This window comes from Rhinopithecus roxellana, chromosome 12 (assembly GCF_007565055.1).
Source record: "Rhinopithecus roxellana isolate Shanxi Qingling chromosome 12, ASM756505v1, whole genome shotgun sequence".
Classification (NCBI taxonomy): domain Eukaryota; kingdom Metazoa; phylum Chordata; class Mammalia; order Primates; family Cercopithecidae; genus Rhinopithecus; species Rhinopithecus roxellana.
The window spans coordinates 109,315,425-109,331,097 of NC_044560.1; the positions used below are offsets into that span (position 1 = coordinate 109,315,425).

Sequence of the window (15,673 nt, forward strand, 5' to 3'; positions counted from 1 at the left end):
GGAAATGATTATACTATTAATAGTTAGGGCAACCAGACATGGCATTCCTCCTGAATGGCAGAATTTCATATGTATAGCACCACCCGATCTTGCCAGAAAATTGAACAAGAGTCTGGACAAGGCCCTGGACCTACCTACCAGTTTATAAGAAATAATGATAGAGGAAAGTGGTGAACATGACCACAGGGAACAAGAGCTCAATCAGCCTAATCTGAACCCACCAATCCTACGGGACAAGGGACCTGCTTTCTTCCACAGAATGAGGCCCTGAAGCGTACCAGGGTCGGGGTGGAGGGGGGAGAAATTACTGTCAGATTAGAAGAAGTAAGACATTTCAACCAAAAGCAATGGTGGACCTTGTTTGGATCCTCAATCAAATTAATGTAAAGAAATCTCTGTAAGACAGCCAAAATGAACAAGGAGCACAGGCTGGGTGCAGTGGCTCGCCCCTGTCATCCCAGCACTTTGGGAGACCAAGAAGGGCAGATTACCTGAGGTCAGAAGTTCAAGACCAGCCTGGCCAGCGTGGTGAAACCCCGTCTCTACTAAAAATACAAAAATTAGCCAGGTGTGATGGCGCGCACCTGTAATCCCAGCTACTCAGGAGACTGAGGCAGGAGAATCACTTGAACCTGGGAGGCGGAGGTTGCAGTGATCATGCCATTACACTCCAGCCTGGGCAACAAGAGTGAAACTCTGTCTGAAAAAAAAAAAAAAAAAAGAAAGAAAGAAAAAGGGGGCACAAACTTTCTAGTATGAGATGATACTGAGTTATTGTTAATTTTGTTAAGTAATGATCATGGTATTGTGGTTTTGCTAAAGGAAATAAGTCCTCAAGTAGGGGAATAAATGCTGGAGTAACTACAGGTGAACTAATATGCCTGCGATTTGCTTTAAAGTAATCTACTTAAGACACCTGGAGGAGAGCCAGGTGCGGTGGCTCACACCTGTAATCCCAGCACTTTCGGAGGCGGAGGTGGGTGGATCGCCTGAGGTCAGGAGTTCGAGACCAGCCTGGCCAACATAGTGAAACCCCCGTCTCTACTAAAAATACAAAATTAGCTGGGCGTGGTGGCACATGCCTGTAATCCCAGCTACTCAGGAGGAAGAGGCAGGAGAATCACTTGAAGCCGGGAGGCAGAGGTTGCAATGAGCCAATATCGTGCCATTGCACTCTAGCCTGGGCAAAAAGAGCAAAACTCCATCTCAAAAAAAAATAAATAAATAAATTAGCTGGGTGTGGTGGCAGGTGGCTATAATCCCAGCTACTAGGGAGGCTGAGGCAGGAGAATCACTTGAACCCGGGAGGCGAAGATTGCAGTGAGCCGAGATCGCACCATTGCACGCCAGCCTGGTCAACAAGAGCAAAACTCCGGCTCAAAAAAAAAAAAAAAAAATCTCAGTTAACAAACATCTTAGTAAACAAAGCTGAGAAAATGCATATAATTATTGAAGCTGGGTGATAGATAATGTGGATAACAGGCTGCTTATGTTGTTCTTTTGATTTTAAAATTGGGGATAAGAAATGAGTCAACATATGCAAAATGCTCAGTAAGTGTCAGCAATTATTAACCTATCTAATCCTCACAGCAATCCCATAAAGTAGTTCCCAGTTTAACTCCGTTTGTTGTTGTTGTTGTTGTTGTTGTTGTTGTTGTTGTTGTTTCCTGAGACAGAGTCTCGCTCTGTTGCCCAGGCTGGAGTGCAGTGGTGCGATCTTGGCTCACTGCAACCTCTGCCTCCCCGGTTCAAGCAGTTCCCCTGCTTCAGCCTCCTGAGTAGCTGGGATTACAGGCATGCGCTACCATGCCTGGCTGATTTTTGTATTTTTAGTAGAGACGGGGTTTCACCATGTTGGCCAGACTTGTCTGGAACTCCTGACCTCGTGATCCACCCACCTCAGCCTCCCAAAGTGCTGGGATTATAGACGTGATCTGGCCTAGCTCCATTTTTATAGATGGGGGAGCCACACTCAGAGAAATTAAAGCTGAGATCCCACCAGAATGGTGGGAGGAATTAAATGGGTTAAAACCTGAAGTGCTTAGCATGAGACCTGATGTATATCAGTCAAGTGTTTAGCAAGTATCTGCTGTTAATTTTAACATCACCATTTGCTGAAGTGAATATAACCAGCCATTCCTTCTTCTAGAACGGGAAACTGCTGGCGGAGCGGGATGGAGTGAAGAAGAGAAGTCAGGAACTGGCCATGGAGAAGGACACTTTGAAGGTGCCACTCCTTCCTAGTGCCTGACAACTTTCCACCACCCCAGGACCATTTATCCCATTTCCGGTTTTAGTGACTGCAGCCTGATGAGAGCAGGGTCTTCCATCAAACTGTCAGACTCCCAGGACCACCCAGGCATCCCTAAAATCCCTGAAGTCCCAGAACATCTCAGGAGGTTGAATCGGTGGGGTGTGGGAGAGCAAGGCAGGCCAGACGGAGGGCAGGACCAAGGGGTGTCCTGGGAGGTTGGATGGATGGACCGCCTCCTTTCTTGGCAGCGGCAGCTCTTTGAGTGTGAACACCTCATTTGCCAACGAGACACCATCCTCTCTGAGGTGAGGGGCCTGGAGAGGGAAAGAGATTTGCCTTCCATGTGTGCCAGCCACTTCCTGCCCCTGGTCTAGAAAGGGAAGTCCTACTTGGGTCTGATCCTTGGATGTGCAGCCGGAGAGATTGGAGGGATTCCCCAGGTCCCAATGTGACCCCTCAGGGATCTAGAAGCCCTTCTGCCCGGTGCTCTCTCTTGGGCCCCAGCTCCTCCCTCAAGCTCACCCTTGTCCCTTAACCCCCCAGCCAGTCCCCCCGCCACCACCAACCCCACTGTCTTTGGGGAACTGGTCCCAGTCTCATTTGGCTTTTGGCTTTCCCAGCGCACTCGCCATGTGGAGAGCCTGGCCCAGACCTTGCAAGAATACAGAGTGACGACGCAGGTAACTCAGCGGCCCTCGCCACTTCTCTTTTGCCATCTCTGGGACTTGCTGCCTCTCCTCCTCGTCCCTCTTTCTCTGTCGGTGGCCACATCTTGCTTCTTCCATCCTTAATGTCTGACTGTATGACTTACTGTGTGTCCCACCCTCTGTTTCTGTATCTGCCTTTTCACTTTTTCTCTGTTCCTTCCTTCCATTCACTTTCGTTCTCTGTGGGTGTCTTCTCACACACCCCTCCTTATCTTTTTTTTTTTTTTTTTTTGAGACAGAGTCTCGCTCTGTCACCAGACGGGAGTGCAGTGACGCAATCTCGGCTCACTGCAACCTCTGCCTCCCAAGTTCAAGCGATTCTCCTGCCTCAGCCTCCCAAATAGCTGGGACTACAGGCGCACACCATCATGCCCAGCTGATTTTTGTATTTTTAGTAGAGACGGGGTTTCACCATGTTGGCCACGATGGTCTTGATCTCTTGACCTCGTGATCCGCCCACCTCGGCCTCCCAAAGTGCTGGGATTACAGGCATGAGCCACCACGCCCAGCCTCCCCTCCTCATTTTTATGTGTCTCTGCCAGGCTCCTGTGGGTTCCTGTCTCTGCCTCTAGGTCTAGGCTGTCTGTCTCCCTAGGCAAGTCTTCTCTGTTTGGCTCTGGTCTTTACCAGTCTCTGAGCCCTAGTGTTTCTCTTGCCTGTCTGTGAGTCTGTTTCCATCTATGTCTTTCATTTTTTCATGCATCACTGCCTCTGCCTTCCTTCTCTTCATTTTCTTGGCTGTGCTTTTGTTTTGTTTTGTTTTTCTTTTTTGAGACGGAGTCTGGTTGCGTCGCCCAGGCTGGAGTGCAGTGGCACAATCTTGGCTCACTGCAAGCTCCTCTTCCTGGGTTCAAGTGATTCTTCTGCCTCAGCCTCCCAAGTAGCTGTGACTACAAGCGCGTGCCACCATGCCCGGCTAATTTTTTGTATTTTTAGTACAGACGGGGTTTTACCCTGTCAGCCAGGATGGTCTCGATCTCCTAACCTCGTGATCTGCCCACCTCGGCCTCCTGAAGTGCTGGGATTACAGGCGTGAGCCACCACTCCCGGCCTCTTGGCCTGTGCTTTAGCTTCTGGATTCCTCTTGCTCTCTGTCTCTTTGGCTTCCTAACATTCTGTCATGGCTTTCTGCCCTTTGTCCCTAGGCAGTATGTGTCTGGGGAGCCCAAAGTGGTCAGGAAAGTGGAAAGAACCCTGGAAGAGGAGCCCAGGGGTGGGAAAAATGGAGAGCCAGATGTGCCCCCCACTTCCTCCTTTGCAGGAACTGAGGCTGGAGATTTCACGCCTGGAGGAGCAGCTGAGTCAGACCTATGAGGGGCCTGATGAGTGAGTGGAACTTCATGGGGTAGGAGGAGGCAGGAGGGTAGCCTAAGGGCAAGGACACCCTGGCCTCCAGCCCCAAGGTGGGCAGGGAAGGGAGGCCAGCATGAGCCGACTGAGTGGCCACCAGGCACAAAGGCCGCCTTCTCCCTCCTCCCTGTGTGGCCAGGCTACCTGAAGGGGCCCAGCTGAGAAGAGTGGGCTGGACCCAGCTGCTGCCCCCATCGCTGGGCTTGGAGATCGAGGCCATTCGACAGGTGGGCCTAACACACCTGGAATAAGCTGCAGGCCACCAAGGCAGAATCTCCAAACATCTCCCCACTCTGATCCTCACACCAGCCTAGCCCTAACCCACATTGCGGCCAGAGGCTCCCATCGCAACCTTAGCTTTTCTCTAACTCTATCTGGGATCCTAACCCCAAACCCACTGCCAGCCTCAGGCCTATGCCAGACCCCAGTCCGATCCAGCTGTGACTCACCCCTATCTCGTCTCCCTCCATGACCATCTCACTCCTTAACTTCATCTCGAACCCAGACCTTGGTCCTGGCAGCAAACCCTCCCCTGTTCCTGCTTCTGCCCACTCCCCAACCCCAGCCCCACACCAGCTCTTTTCTACCTCTCATCCTATTTTCAGCCACACACCTAAACCTGTTTCTATCTCTGACCTTGTCTTCTACCTTAATATGGCTCTCCCTGACCTCGGAAACAACTTCTGTCCCAGAAACAGGAAGTGGCAATTGCTGATCTCTCCAACCCTCTGTGTGGGGTGTGGCAGTGGGAGGAAGTCACCCGTGATACCAGTGAGGAAGCTGAGTTTCCATCTGAAGCCCCAGCTGGGGGACAGGTGAGCACAGGAAAAGCTCTAAAGTCCAGGAGCTGGAAAGGGGCCCGGAGCTCCAGGTGCCGCCCTGGCCAGCCCATTCACTCACACCTTTGCTTGTTCCCCATTTGATGAGAAAATGTTAATTGAGAGCACACTGTGTGCTGGACACCCAGCCACAAGCCAGACCAGATACCACCCCTGCCCCAGGGACTGACCTGCCAGCGTTGGAGACAAAGGTGAACAAAGCAAACACACAAATTGCACTGTGGCTTTTATTGTTGTTTTGTTTTTTTAGGAAACACTCTCAGGAATTACATTATTTAAAATTGTACTACTGTAGGAAGGGAATAAGTAAGTTGTTTATGCTAACATTTTAAGGATATATTAAGCATTTATGTTTCAAATATAAGTACCTTGAAGAAAAGCCAGCAAGCTCACTATGACATCTTTAACTCAGCAATAACCATTGGGTTTTTTTGTTTGTTTTTTGTTTTTAGAGACAGGATCTTGTCTTATTCTGTTGCCTAGAGTGGAGTGAACTTGACTCACTGCAGCCTCAACCTCCTGGACATAGGCAATCCTCCCACCTCAGCCTCCCGAGCCGCTGGGACTACAGGCACCTGCCACCACACCTGGCTAATTTTTGTGTTTTTCAGTAGAGACAGGGTTTCACCATGTTGGCCAGGCTGGTGTTGAACTCCTGGTCTCAGGTGATCTGCCTGCCTCAGCCTCCCAAAATGCTGGATTACAGGCATGAGCCACTGCACCTGGCTTTTTTTTTTATTTATTTATTTTGAGACAGAATCTCACTCTCTTCTCTGTTGCCCAGGCTGGGGTGCAGTGGCATTATCACAGTTCACTGCAGCCTCAATCTCCCTGGACTCAGGTGATCCTCCCACCTCAGCTTCCCAAGTAGCTGGAACCACAGGCGTGTGCCACCATGCGTAGCTGATTTTTCTATTTTTTGTAGAAATGAGGTCTCCCTATGTTGCCCAGGCTGGCTGAACTCCTGGGCTCAAGTGATCCTCCTACCTCAGCCTCATGATTTTATGCCAAGGCCTTGCACAGGCTGTGCCAGTGGCTCAAAGAGTGCTGGGATTACAGGCATGAGTCACTGCTCTGGGCTCTCTCTCTCTCTTTTTTTTTCTTTTAAAGAAAATGTTGTAAACAGCTCTGTAAACGATGCTGTATTGTCTTGTATTGTCTTCAAAGCTCTTTGCCATCCTTCAGGAGAGACTCATTTCTCTGATCACTTTTTCCCTGGTTTGAGAAAAGCTTCTGTGTTTCTCGTTGACAGCAGAGCTTGTTTGGGTTCTCACTGAACTCTCCCGGTGTCTCTGTAAGGCAGGCATCCTCATCTTGTTACTCATGGGAAACTGAGGCTCAGGGAGAAATCACATGTCCATGGTCACACAGCTTGCCGGGGACAGAGCCTCATCCCCAGAAGTGTCCATCAGATTGCGCTTCTGCTTTGAGCTCTCAGATGCCCCTGAGAGACAGGCTTGTCAAGGGGAAGACTGAGCCAGGCCTCAGGGTGCAACCTGCGATGGGCCCAGGGATACAGAGCTGAGTCCCTTGGGGCCAGGCCTCTCAGTGCTCAAGGCCTGATAGGAGAGACCCTGCAAATGGGTTGGCCCAGTGCAGAATGATCATTGTGCTAGAGGTGGGGGATGGGCCTGTGGCAGCCCAGAGAAGGGGTATCTGTCAGGTCAGAGACTGGGGGAGATATTGAAGAGAAACTGATACTCAAGTGGAAGGAAGGAAGAAAGGAAAGGAAAGGGAGGGGAGGGAGGGGAGGGGAGGAAGGGAGAGGGGAGGGGAGGGAGGGGAGGAAGGGAGAGGGGAGGGGAGGAGGGGGAGGGGAGGGGGAAGGAGATTAAGTGGTTGGAGGAAAGAGAGGCCTTCTAGGCACTAGCACAGCCTGTGCAAGGCCTTGGCATAAAATCATGATATCCTTGAGGAGTAGAGGGTAGCTGGGGGTGACTAGTGAGAGATGAGGCCAGGGCCAGATCATGAAAGGAAATCTCTGACAAGCTAACAGATTGTACTTTTCTTCGGAAAGCCACAGGAAGGGTGGGGTCAGCTCTGGGCATGAAAAGATCCCTCTGGGACCATGTGAGGGACCTACTGGAGGCAGGGAGGAGGCTGGAGCAATGGTGATGAAGCCTGAGCCAGGCCAGGGCCCTAGGGATGGAGGAAAAGGGACAGACAGACATAATTGGGGTGGAAGGACAGAGCGGGGATCAGATGGGATGTGGGTGATAGGGAGGGAGGAGAGGAGGAAAGACTTGGAACTTGTGACCTCATGAGGTGAAATCTTGAGGGATGTCTGGGGGCTGCCTGGAAGCAGTTGGGTGCACCAGCCTGGAGCTCAAGGATTGCATTTAAAAAACAATGTCAAGTTGGTTGTTGAGGTCAAGGGCAATGCTGATATGTCTCTGGAGAAACCAAGAGGTACTTGGGTCCTGAGGAGGAGCAGATGGACCCAGCCCAAGTCTGGGAACCTGGGATGAGAAGGCGGTTGGACAGGGAAGTGCTGATCTCCTGTGGGACCCAGATAAGTGTACGAGGTCTGTGGAACATCCAGGAAGTTTAGGCGACTGGGACTCCTGGGTCCTGTGAGGGAAGGGGGCTTGGTGGCATCGAGAACAACCCTTTGGTTTTTGGCTTCTGCCCTCAGGGGGATAATAGGGCCATCCTCATGTAGGGGAGCACAAGAGGAGGGTATGTTGTAGACGGTGGTGAATTCATGTGCAGGTTGCAGCCTGGAAGACCTTTTGCATATGGGGTCTGGGACCAGCGGGGAGACAGTGGGCACTGTTAGGGGTGGAGCTTTGAGTGAGAAGAATCAGAGAAGAACTAACCTTTTTGTTTCCACAGAGAAACTTCCAGGGAGAGCCAGCGCACCATGGAGAAGGAAGGAAGGAGCCATCCATGTGGTAAGGAGCTGAGCCATCCATCTGCCTCAGGGTGACACCCCATTCACAGATGCTTAGAGTAGGAGGACTGGATGAGCCCTGAGGAGGTCGGCATGTCACTCATTCACTCATTCTTCACATCTTCCCAGAGCAGACCCTGGACCTGTAGGCCAGGAAATGAGACCTGGCCCTGCCCTCAAGTCTAGGAGGAGATCTGGTTCCCGACTCTGCCTCGGGGGAAGGCTCTCAGAGAGGCCGAGGCAGGCCACCATGCCTGAATGGAGCCCTGTGGGAGTGGTGTTAGTATAGGAAACTCTTAGACAAGAAGACACAATTGTCAGGCAGAAGGGACAGCTCAGTCACATGGTCGTTCTCTCACTGAACACACCTTTCCCGAGGCTCCAGGGAACCTCCCTGGAGAGCTCCCAGTCAGCTGGGAGATCTTGGGGGTGAGGGGGGCCTCTGGAATCAGCGTGGTTTCAGATTCCAGCTCAGGTACTTTGCAGTCAGGCTGTTGTGAGCATTTGGTCTTATGCTATGAAGTTCCAGCCCTGTGATTGGGATGTGATTGTTAGGAGGCTGTGTCCAGGCCTCTGACGATGGAGAAAGCACTAGATGACTGGGCCCACCCTCCTCCAGGGCCCTGGCCTTGGGGCCTCTGGTTTCCTGTGTTGCTTCCCTCTCCCCCTCCCCTCTTTCAGGCTCCCAGCTGTGGCTACTAATGAGGCTGCCTGCCAAGGCCTCTAATTGGACTTGTCTGGGAAGAGCTGAGATTGGGCGGGATGGGAGCTCTGGAGCTATGACCTCCCTTTGCGTCACCAGAGAAAGGAGGGGAGAAGGGGCTGAGCAGTAGTGGAAGTCGGGGAGGCAGGTGCCATGCGAGTTTCCGAGTTTCCAGAGGGCAGGGGCTGTTTGATCCGCAGGTTGGAAAGCTGGGAGTGAGGAAGCTGGTGAATACCATGGCCCCTAAAGGTAGCCAGCGGTTAGGACTTGGACCTTGAGACGGGTTGGGTCCCAAGTAGAAGTTTCAGGGGATCAGACAGTGTATGTCTGACTGGGGCCTAAAAGCCTGGATCCCTTATTGCGTGGGAGCACAGCTGTATTCCTGAGGGTATCTCTGAGGGTTTTGGGTCTGAAGCTGGTGGTAGTGGCAACTGCAGGGCTGAATCTCTGCTCCCAGTGAAGGCAGTGGCTGGTGGTGTGGATGGCTGGGTCTCTAAGGGACATTCAGCCTGGGCAGCTTGAGGCCTGAGACCCCAAAGCAGCATTTCAGGGACTCAGATGGCCATGACCCTAGGAGGGGCCTCCCTAGGAGCCTTCCCCCAAGGCAGGGGTGGGAGCCAGATGTCCTCCTAGACCAAGACTCTGAGACTCGCTGAGGGCAGGGCCAGGTCTCATCTCCCAGCCCATAGGCCCAGGGTCTGCTCCTTGGAAGATGTGAGTAAATGAGTGAGTGAGTGGCATGCTGACCCCTCAGGGCTCTTCCAGTCCTCCTGGAAGAGGGGCTTGCACACCTAAGAGGATTTGGCATGGGGAAGAGCTCCAACAGTTGGGTTCTGTGGGCTGGGAGGTCTGAGTTGGAGTGCCAGTCCTCAGACAGTACCCAGTGACAGCCATTGAAAAATGGCTCAACCCACTAGACAGGAAGGGCGTTTCGACACGTGCTCTGGGGTCTTACAGAGGCCTGAATCTCTGGTACTTTGGAGGGTGAGAGAGCTGGAAGCCTCAGTTCCCAGCTGGGGGACCCACTGGGGAAGTAGTGGCTGAGAAAACCACTCTGAGATGAAGAGGCCCCCTTATTCTTTAGTGGTCACAGACCCTTTGGATAATTTTTTTTAAATTCCTGTGAAAAATACATATGCAGGACGCCCCCCAGGCCCATCCATGCTCCCTGGCCTCCCCCAGGCCCGTCCATGCTCCCTGGCCTCCCCCAGGCCCGTCCATGCTCCCTGGCCTCCCCCAGGCCCGTCCATGCTCCCTGGCCTCCCCCAGGCCCGTCCATGCTCCCTGGCCTCCCCCAGGCCCGTCCATGCTCCCTGGCCTCCCCCAGGCCTGTCCATGCTCCCGGGCCTGTGCTAAGACCCTGCTCCAAGGCTTCCCTCCCAGCCCATAGTAGGCAAAGGGAACCAGGGAGGAGAGGACGATGCCAGCAGTGACTTTGTTGGCCCTCAGGTTGACCGGAAGAGAGGAAGAGGAGGACGCAGAGAGCCAGGCCACGGTGGGCAGCCCCAGCGCTCTCCCCAGCCCCATCCGCTCCAAGCCCGCAGAGGCTGAGTCGTTCATTTCAACTCTTCCCAAGCCCCAACCTCACACCTCAACTCCTCAGGAGCAGAGAGAAAAATCATTTGGCCAAGAGATAACAAGGCCCTTGCTGTAGCTAATGAGAGCGATGGTGAGGTGGGGGGAGGCCTGGAGGTTGGTGGGCGGCCAGGCTGCTCCCAGGGGAGCTCCCCAGCCACACACACAGGGCGGCAGCCACCACACCGCAGGCCTCATAGACGTGGCTGCACCCCCGGATTGCATAAATGCACACGCACATGCGCCCACACTCGGGAGAGGTTGGGCTGGCCCGCCCCAGCCAGCCTCAGAACTCCCTGGGGGCACAGTGCCCACAGCCCCCCAGCCTGCAGCCACACAGGCCAGCTCCTCTGCTCCTCAGAGCCCAGTGCCCAGTGGAGGTTAGGATTTCTGCTCTCAGGCAAGGACGGGGAAAGAATCTCAGTAAGGAGAGGTGAGGAGCCCTGGGTTTTGAGCTGAGGAAGGCAGGAGCTGGGTTGGAGTCTGCCTGTTGTGCGTCAGGCACTGTCAGGGCCCTTGGGGCTCTTCAGGGTCCAAACTGGCCGAGATAGCTGCCTCCATGACACTCAGCCCCCAGCGCCCTGGCCCCGAAGCCCACCTCCTCTCCACATACCACACACTGCCTTGCAGAGACTGGGGCTCCACCTCAGCTTCCTCACAGCTCACACGGGGATGATCTCTTCCTAGCTCCCAGGGTGGGGAGGAGGGTTAAGGACCACGTCATAAAGGGCCTGGGTCCGTGCCTGGCACAGCAGGTGGTAGAGTGAACATATTGATTGTGATTGGTGTTCTGTTTTTATTTACTGCCATTATTATTGTCATTCATCATCCTCATCTGAGTCAAAAAGGTGTGGGGGTAGGAAGGCCAGAGACCCATAGAGGTGAGGCCCTTCCAGGGAGACATGGGGGATGAGGCAGCACAGTGAGTGGGGCCTAACCCTGGAGGGACAGCTGGGGCTTTGATCTTTGAATCTTCAGATGAAGTGTTGGAATTAATCAGTGAATTTAGCATGGTTGCTGGGTGAAAGGTCAAAATAAATCAATCATATTTCAGTATAGCAACCATGAACAATGAGAAAAATACGTTTGTAATTATGCCATTTATAATGGCATGGTGTTTTTGTTTTGTTTTTGTTTTTGAGACGGAGTCTCGCTCTGTCGCCAGGCTGAAGTGCAGGGACGTGATCTCAGCTCACTGCAACCTCCGCCTCCCGGGTTCAAGCGATTCTCGTGCCTCAGCCTCCTGAGTAGCTGGGATTACAGGCATGCACCACCACACCCAGCTAATTTTTGTATTTTTAGTAGAAACGTGGTTTTGCCATGTTGGCCAGGATGGTCTCCATATCCTGACCTTGTGATCCGCCTGCCTCAGCCTCCCAAAGTGCTGGGATTACAGGCGTGAGCCACCGTGCCTGTCCTATAATGGCGTGTTTTTAATTAGTAAAGCATCTGATTCTGGCATAGGCAGGAAGACAGGATTCTGCATGAGGCCCAGCACAGGGGTGGGCACCTGTGGAAGATGTGGTCTCTGCCCTCAGAGAGCTTAGATACTTCCAGAAGCCGATGGAAAATGGAGGTGATGATATTGAATAGCTTACACAGACACTGAGCACTCACTAGGTACCAGGCACTGTCCAAGCTACTGCCCCCACCTTTTTTCCCCCCACATTCACTCATTTAGTCACCATGTTAACCCTATGAGGTGGGGACTTCCCTGGCCAGCAGATGCGGAAAGAGAGGCACGGAGAGGTGTGGTGACATGCCAAGGACCCTCAGCCAGAGGCTGGCAGAACTGGGAACCCAACCTGGCAGCGCATCTCAGAGAAGTGCACTCAGTTAGCTCCTGAGCTCCACCACCTTCTGTGTGGTCACTTATGTCCAGTGGGCTGACCTGAGGACCTCTCAGTCCAGAACCCAGTGCCTCAAATGCACCTCTTTTGTCCTCCCAGGCGGATCTCCCTATGCCTCTAGGAGACTCTTGCCCTGGAGACATCCTAGAAAGCCCTCCAGAGAGGTAATAGGACCCATGGGGTCCGGGAGGGAAATTGGGGACAAGGAAAAACCCAGTGGTGATTCCCTCCTTTCCCCCAGCAGGCCTGCGCAGCAGGAACTCCAGCAAGCCTTGGTGCCTGTGATGAAGGAGCTGGTCCCAGTCAGGAGGAAGCCCTGGGGCCAGCTCTGCCTGCCCCCACAGCGGCTAAGGTGTGCCCCCAGTCCTCTCCAGAAGGAAGGAGGTGGTCTGACCTTGGGAAGAGCAGAGGCTGCCCGGACCCTACCCTAAACGCTGTCCCACCTCCCCACCAGGGTCACTCCACATCCACTGATCCCAGCTCCAGTCCTGGGCCTGCTGCTGCTGCTGCTGCTCTCTGTCCTGCTGCTGGGCCCGTCCCCACCTCCCACCTGGCCCCACCTCCAGCTCTGCTACCTCCAGCCCCCTCCAGTGTGAGAGGCTCCACTTGCCCCTCAGAGCAGTGTCTAGCTCAGTAAATCCCGCGGGCCTCTCTCCACTCGGATCCCCATTGTTAGCCCAGTGTTGCGCCAGCGTACCCCAGATGGAGTACAGGGGATCCACATCCCTGTGTTGGGTTTTTATGTGAAGTCTGCTAGTTTTTTAATGTTGACATTTCTTAATAATAGCAAAACTCCCCAGTAATGGATTAAGCACTAAGGATTATTCCCTCACAAAACAAGCCTGGCGAGGGCAGCTGTGGGCACACAGCTAAGTCTCGGTTGCCTCGGGGTCGGGGCCTCGGTGATTCTCCTGTCCCCTCCCTCATGCTCAGGAGTTGGCGACTGCAGCTTCCTATATCACATCTGCGGGAGACGGAAACTTTTCCCTTCCTTTCTATAAAGAGAGGCAGTAGCCTCAGTGTGCAGTGGGTAGATTCAAATCATACTCGTAATAAAAGAGAAGCAGTTGCCTGCCCAGAGCCACCAGCAGACTTGTGTTTGTTTCGCTAGCCAGACTGTTTGGTGTGACCACCCTTAACTGTAAGGGAGCCTGGGGGGCCTGGGAGGTCAAGTACCTCTGTGGAGACTGGGTACCTTGAAAGTGCCTTGCCACACACCTCCTTCACACTGAAAACCACTGCAGGGCATGGACCCAACAAAACACTTTGGGAGTCACCTACACACCACCACAGTGTGCAGCTGCTGAGTGGCCTTGGCACGCATCGCCAGGCTGCTTTGAAGGGCTCCAGGATACCTCCTCTCCCTGATCTCTCTCCCTCCTACCTTCTCTACACCTCTGCCTTGCCCTCCTGCAAAAGGATCCTGACTCTGTCCTGCCACCCCACCGTGGGTAGGAGCCTAGGTTGGCCCAGTCCTAACTGCATCCTAACTCAATAAAGGACAATCTTCCTGGACCAGGCGCAGTGGCTCATGCCTGTAATCCCAGCACTTTGGGAGGCCAAGGCAGGTGGATCACCTGAGATCAAGAGTTCAAGACCAGCCTGGCCAACATGGTGAAACCCTGTCTCTACTAAAATAACAAAAATTAGCCACCTGGCGTGGTGGAGCTGCCTGTTAATCCCAGCTACTCAGGAAGCTGAGGCAGGAGAATCACTTGAACCTGGGAGGCAGAGGTTGTATAGTGAGTGGAGATCGTGCCACTGCACTCCAGCCTGGGCAACAGAGTGAGACTCTGTCTCAAAAAAACAAAAAAAAAATTAAGAAAAACACACATGTGAGACCCCAGCCCCTCCCTGTTATTCACAGGGACCGTCTGCATGGTGCAGCTCTGGTGCATCATTACGCTGTAAGCCCCTTCCCCACTGGAGTAAAGCTGAGGACACAAGAGGGAAGCACATGGAGTCTGAGAAGCCTACCCTACTCCCCAAAAATACACAATTGGGCACCCACTGTGTGGGGCACGTGGCCCATGGTATTGGAGTTGTGCAGGGAATGCCCCAAGCTTTGCCTGCCTCATAGCACCGCCAGCAGGATCCTTACACCATGGCTGCAGCACTCCCTGTAAATAACAAGAGTGGACACCCAGGATGGCTGGCCCCAGGGTGGGAGGGCGCTGAGCTAGGCACTTTGAGATATGTATTTAATCTTCACCTCAATACTAAGAAGTAGATGGTGCTATTATTGCTTTACAAATGAAGACACTGAAGCACAGAGAAGTTAAATGACTTGGCCTAGATGTCACAGCTAAAAATTGTGAGAGTTGGGACCCAAACTCAGTCTCAGTCCAGTTCAGCGAATGAACTCACATGGTGGCTGTCTGCTGTTTATAGCAGCCTATCAGTTGAACATCCTTCCTTATCTGGGAAAATCCCAAGATAGGAAGGAGACAGGACCCCACCTTCAACCAGGAGAGTCAAAGGAGGTTCCCCTTCCCCAGCTCTCAGGGGATTGGGCTGCTATGACAGGCAACGTGTGTGGCCCATGCCCATCCCTGTGGCCAAGGAGAAGGATCACGAGATTGGCAGCCCCACCAGACTCTCCAGTCACAACCATCAAAGGCAGCAACAACTCTCTACAGAAAAAGGGGGACAGGGATGTGGACCAGGCATACACCAGAGACGTCCGCTAGAGTGCAAATGGCAAACAGGAAATGCACCGGGGTGCCATTTACTGATTCAACAAATATTTGTTCATCATTTCTTTGCAACAGCTAGACCTTAGAAAATGAAGCTGTAGGGGAAAGCAGGACCTCCAACATCAAGCTGAGGAGCTCAGATTTTCTCCTGAGAATGATGCGGCTTTGGGAGGTTTTATTGCTTGTTTGTCTTTGGTTTTTGACATTTTAATTGAGGCGCAGCTTACATACGGATAGCAGACAAACCTTAAGTATCAGCCGGATAAACTTTTGTGTACGTATATACCCATGAAAATCACAGCCCAGGTCAAAATAGTAGACAGTTTCATCACCCCAGATGCTTCCTTGGAGAGTTTTGAGCGAGGGAGGGACAGAATCGAACCTATTTAAAGACTGATGGCCGGGCGCGGTGGCTCAAGCCTGTAATCCCAGCACTTTGGGAGGCCGAGATGGGCGGATCACGAGGTCAGGAGATCGAGACCATCCTGGCTAACACTGTGAAACCCCGTCTCTACTAAAAAATACAAAAAACAACTAGCCGGGCGAGGTGGCGGGCACCTGTAGTCACAGCTACTCGGGAGGCTGAGGCAGGAGAATGGCGTAAACCCGGGAGGCGGAGCTTGCAGTGAGCTGAGATCCGGCCACTGCACTCCAGTCTGGGCGACAGAGTGAGCAGAGTGAGACTCCGTCTCAAAAAAAAAAAAAAAAAAAAAAAAAAAAAAAAAAAAAAAAAAAAAAAAACTGATGGAGGTAGCTGCAAGTTCTGTGAGAGCCCAGAAAAGGCAACTGATTCGGCTGGGAGGTTA

At 52.8% G+C, this 15,673-nt stretch overlaps 1 protein-coding gene across 1 annotated transcript in view; it reads left to right on the forward strand.

Annotated features, from left to right (window-relative positions):
* CCDC155 (coiled-coil domain containing 155) overlaps positions 1-13,255 on the forward strand; it is a 32,942-nt gene extending 19,687 nt beyond the window's left edge. The window contains exons 10-20 of the mRNA XM_010369458.2: positions 2,150-2,227; positions 2,503-2,559; positions 2,875-2,934; positions 4,223-4,287; positions 4,451-4,538; positions 5,004-5,126; positions 7,986-8,044; positions 10,196-10,241; positions 12,271-12,335; positions 12,416-12,523; positions 12,626-13,255. Of these exons, the coding sequence (XP_010367760.2) occupies positions 2,150-2,227; positions 2,503-2,559; positions 2,875-2,934; positions 4,223-4,287; positions 4,451-4,538; positions 5,004-5,126; positions 7,986-8,044; positions 10,196-10,241; positions 12,271-12,335; positions 12,416-12,523; positions 12,626-12,767 (891 nt within the window). The 3' untranslated portion in view covers positions 12,768-13,255. The remainder of the gene's footprint in view (positions 1-2,149; positions 2,228-2,502; positions 2,560-2,874; positions 2,935-4,222; positions 4,288-4,450; positions 4,539-5,003; positions 5,127-7,985; positions 8,045-10,195; positions 10,242-12,270; positions 12,336-12,415; positions 12,524-12,625) is intronic.
* The last annotated feature ends 2,418 nt before the right edge of the window (positions 13,256-15,673 follow it).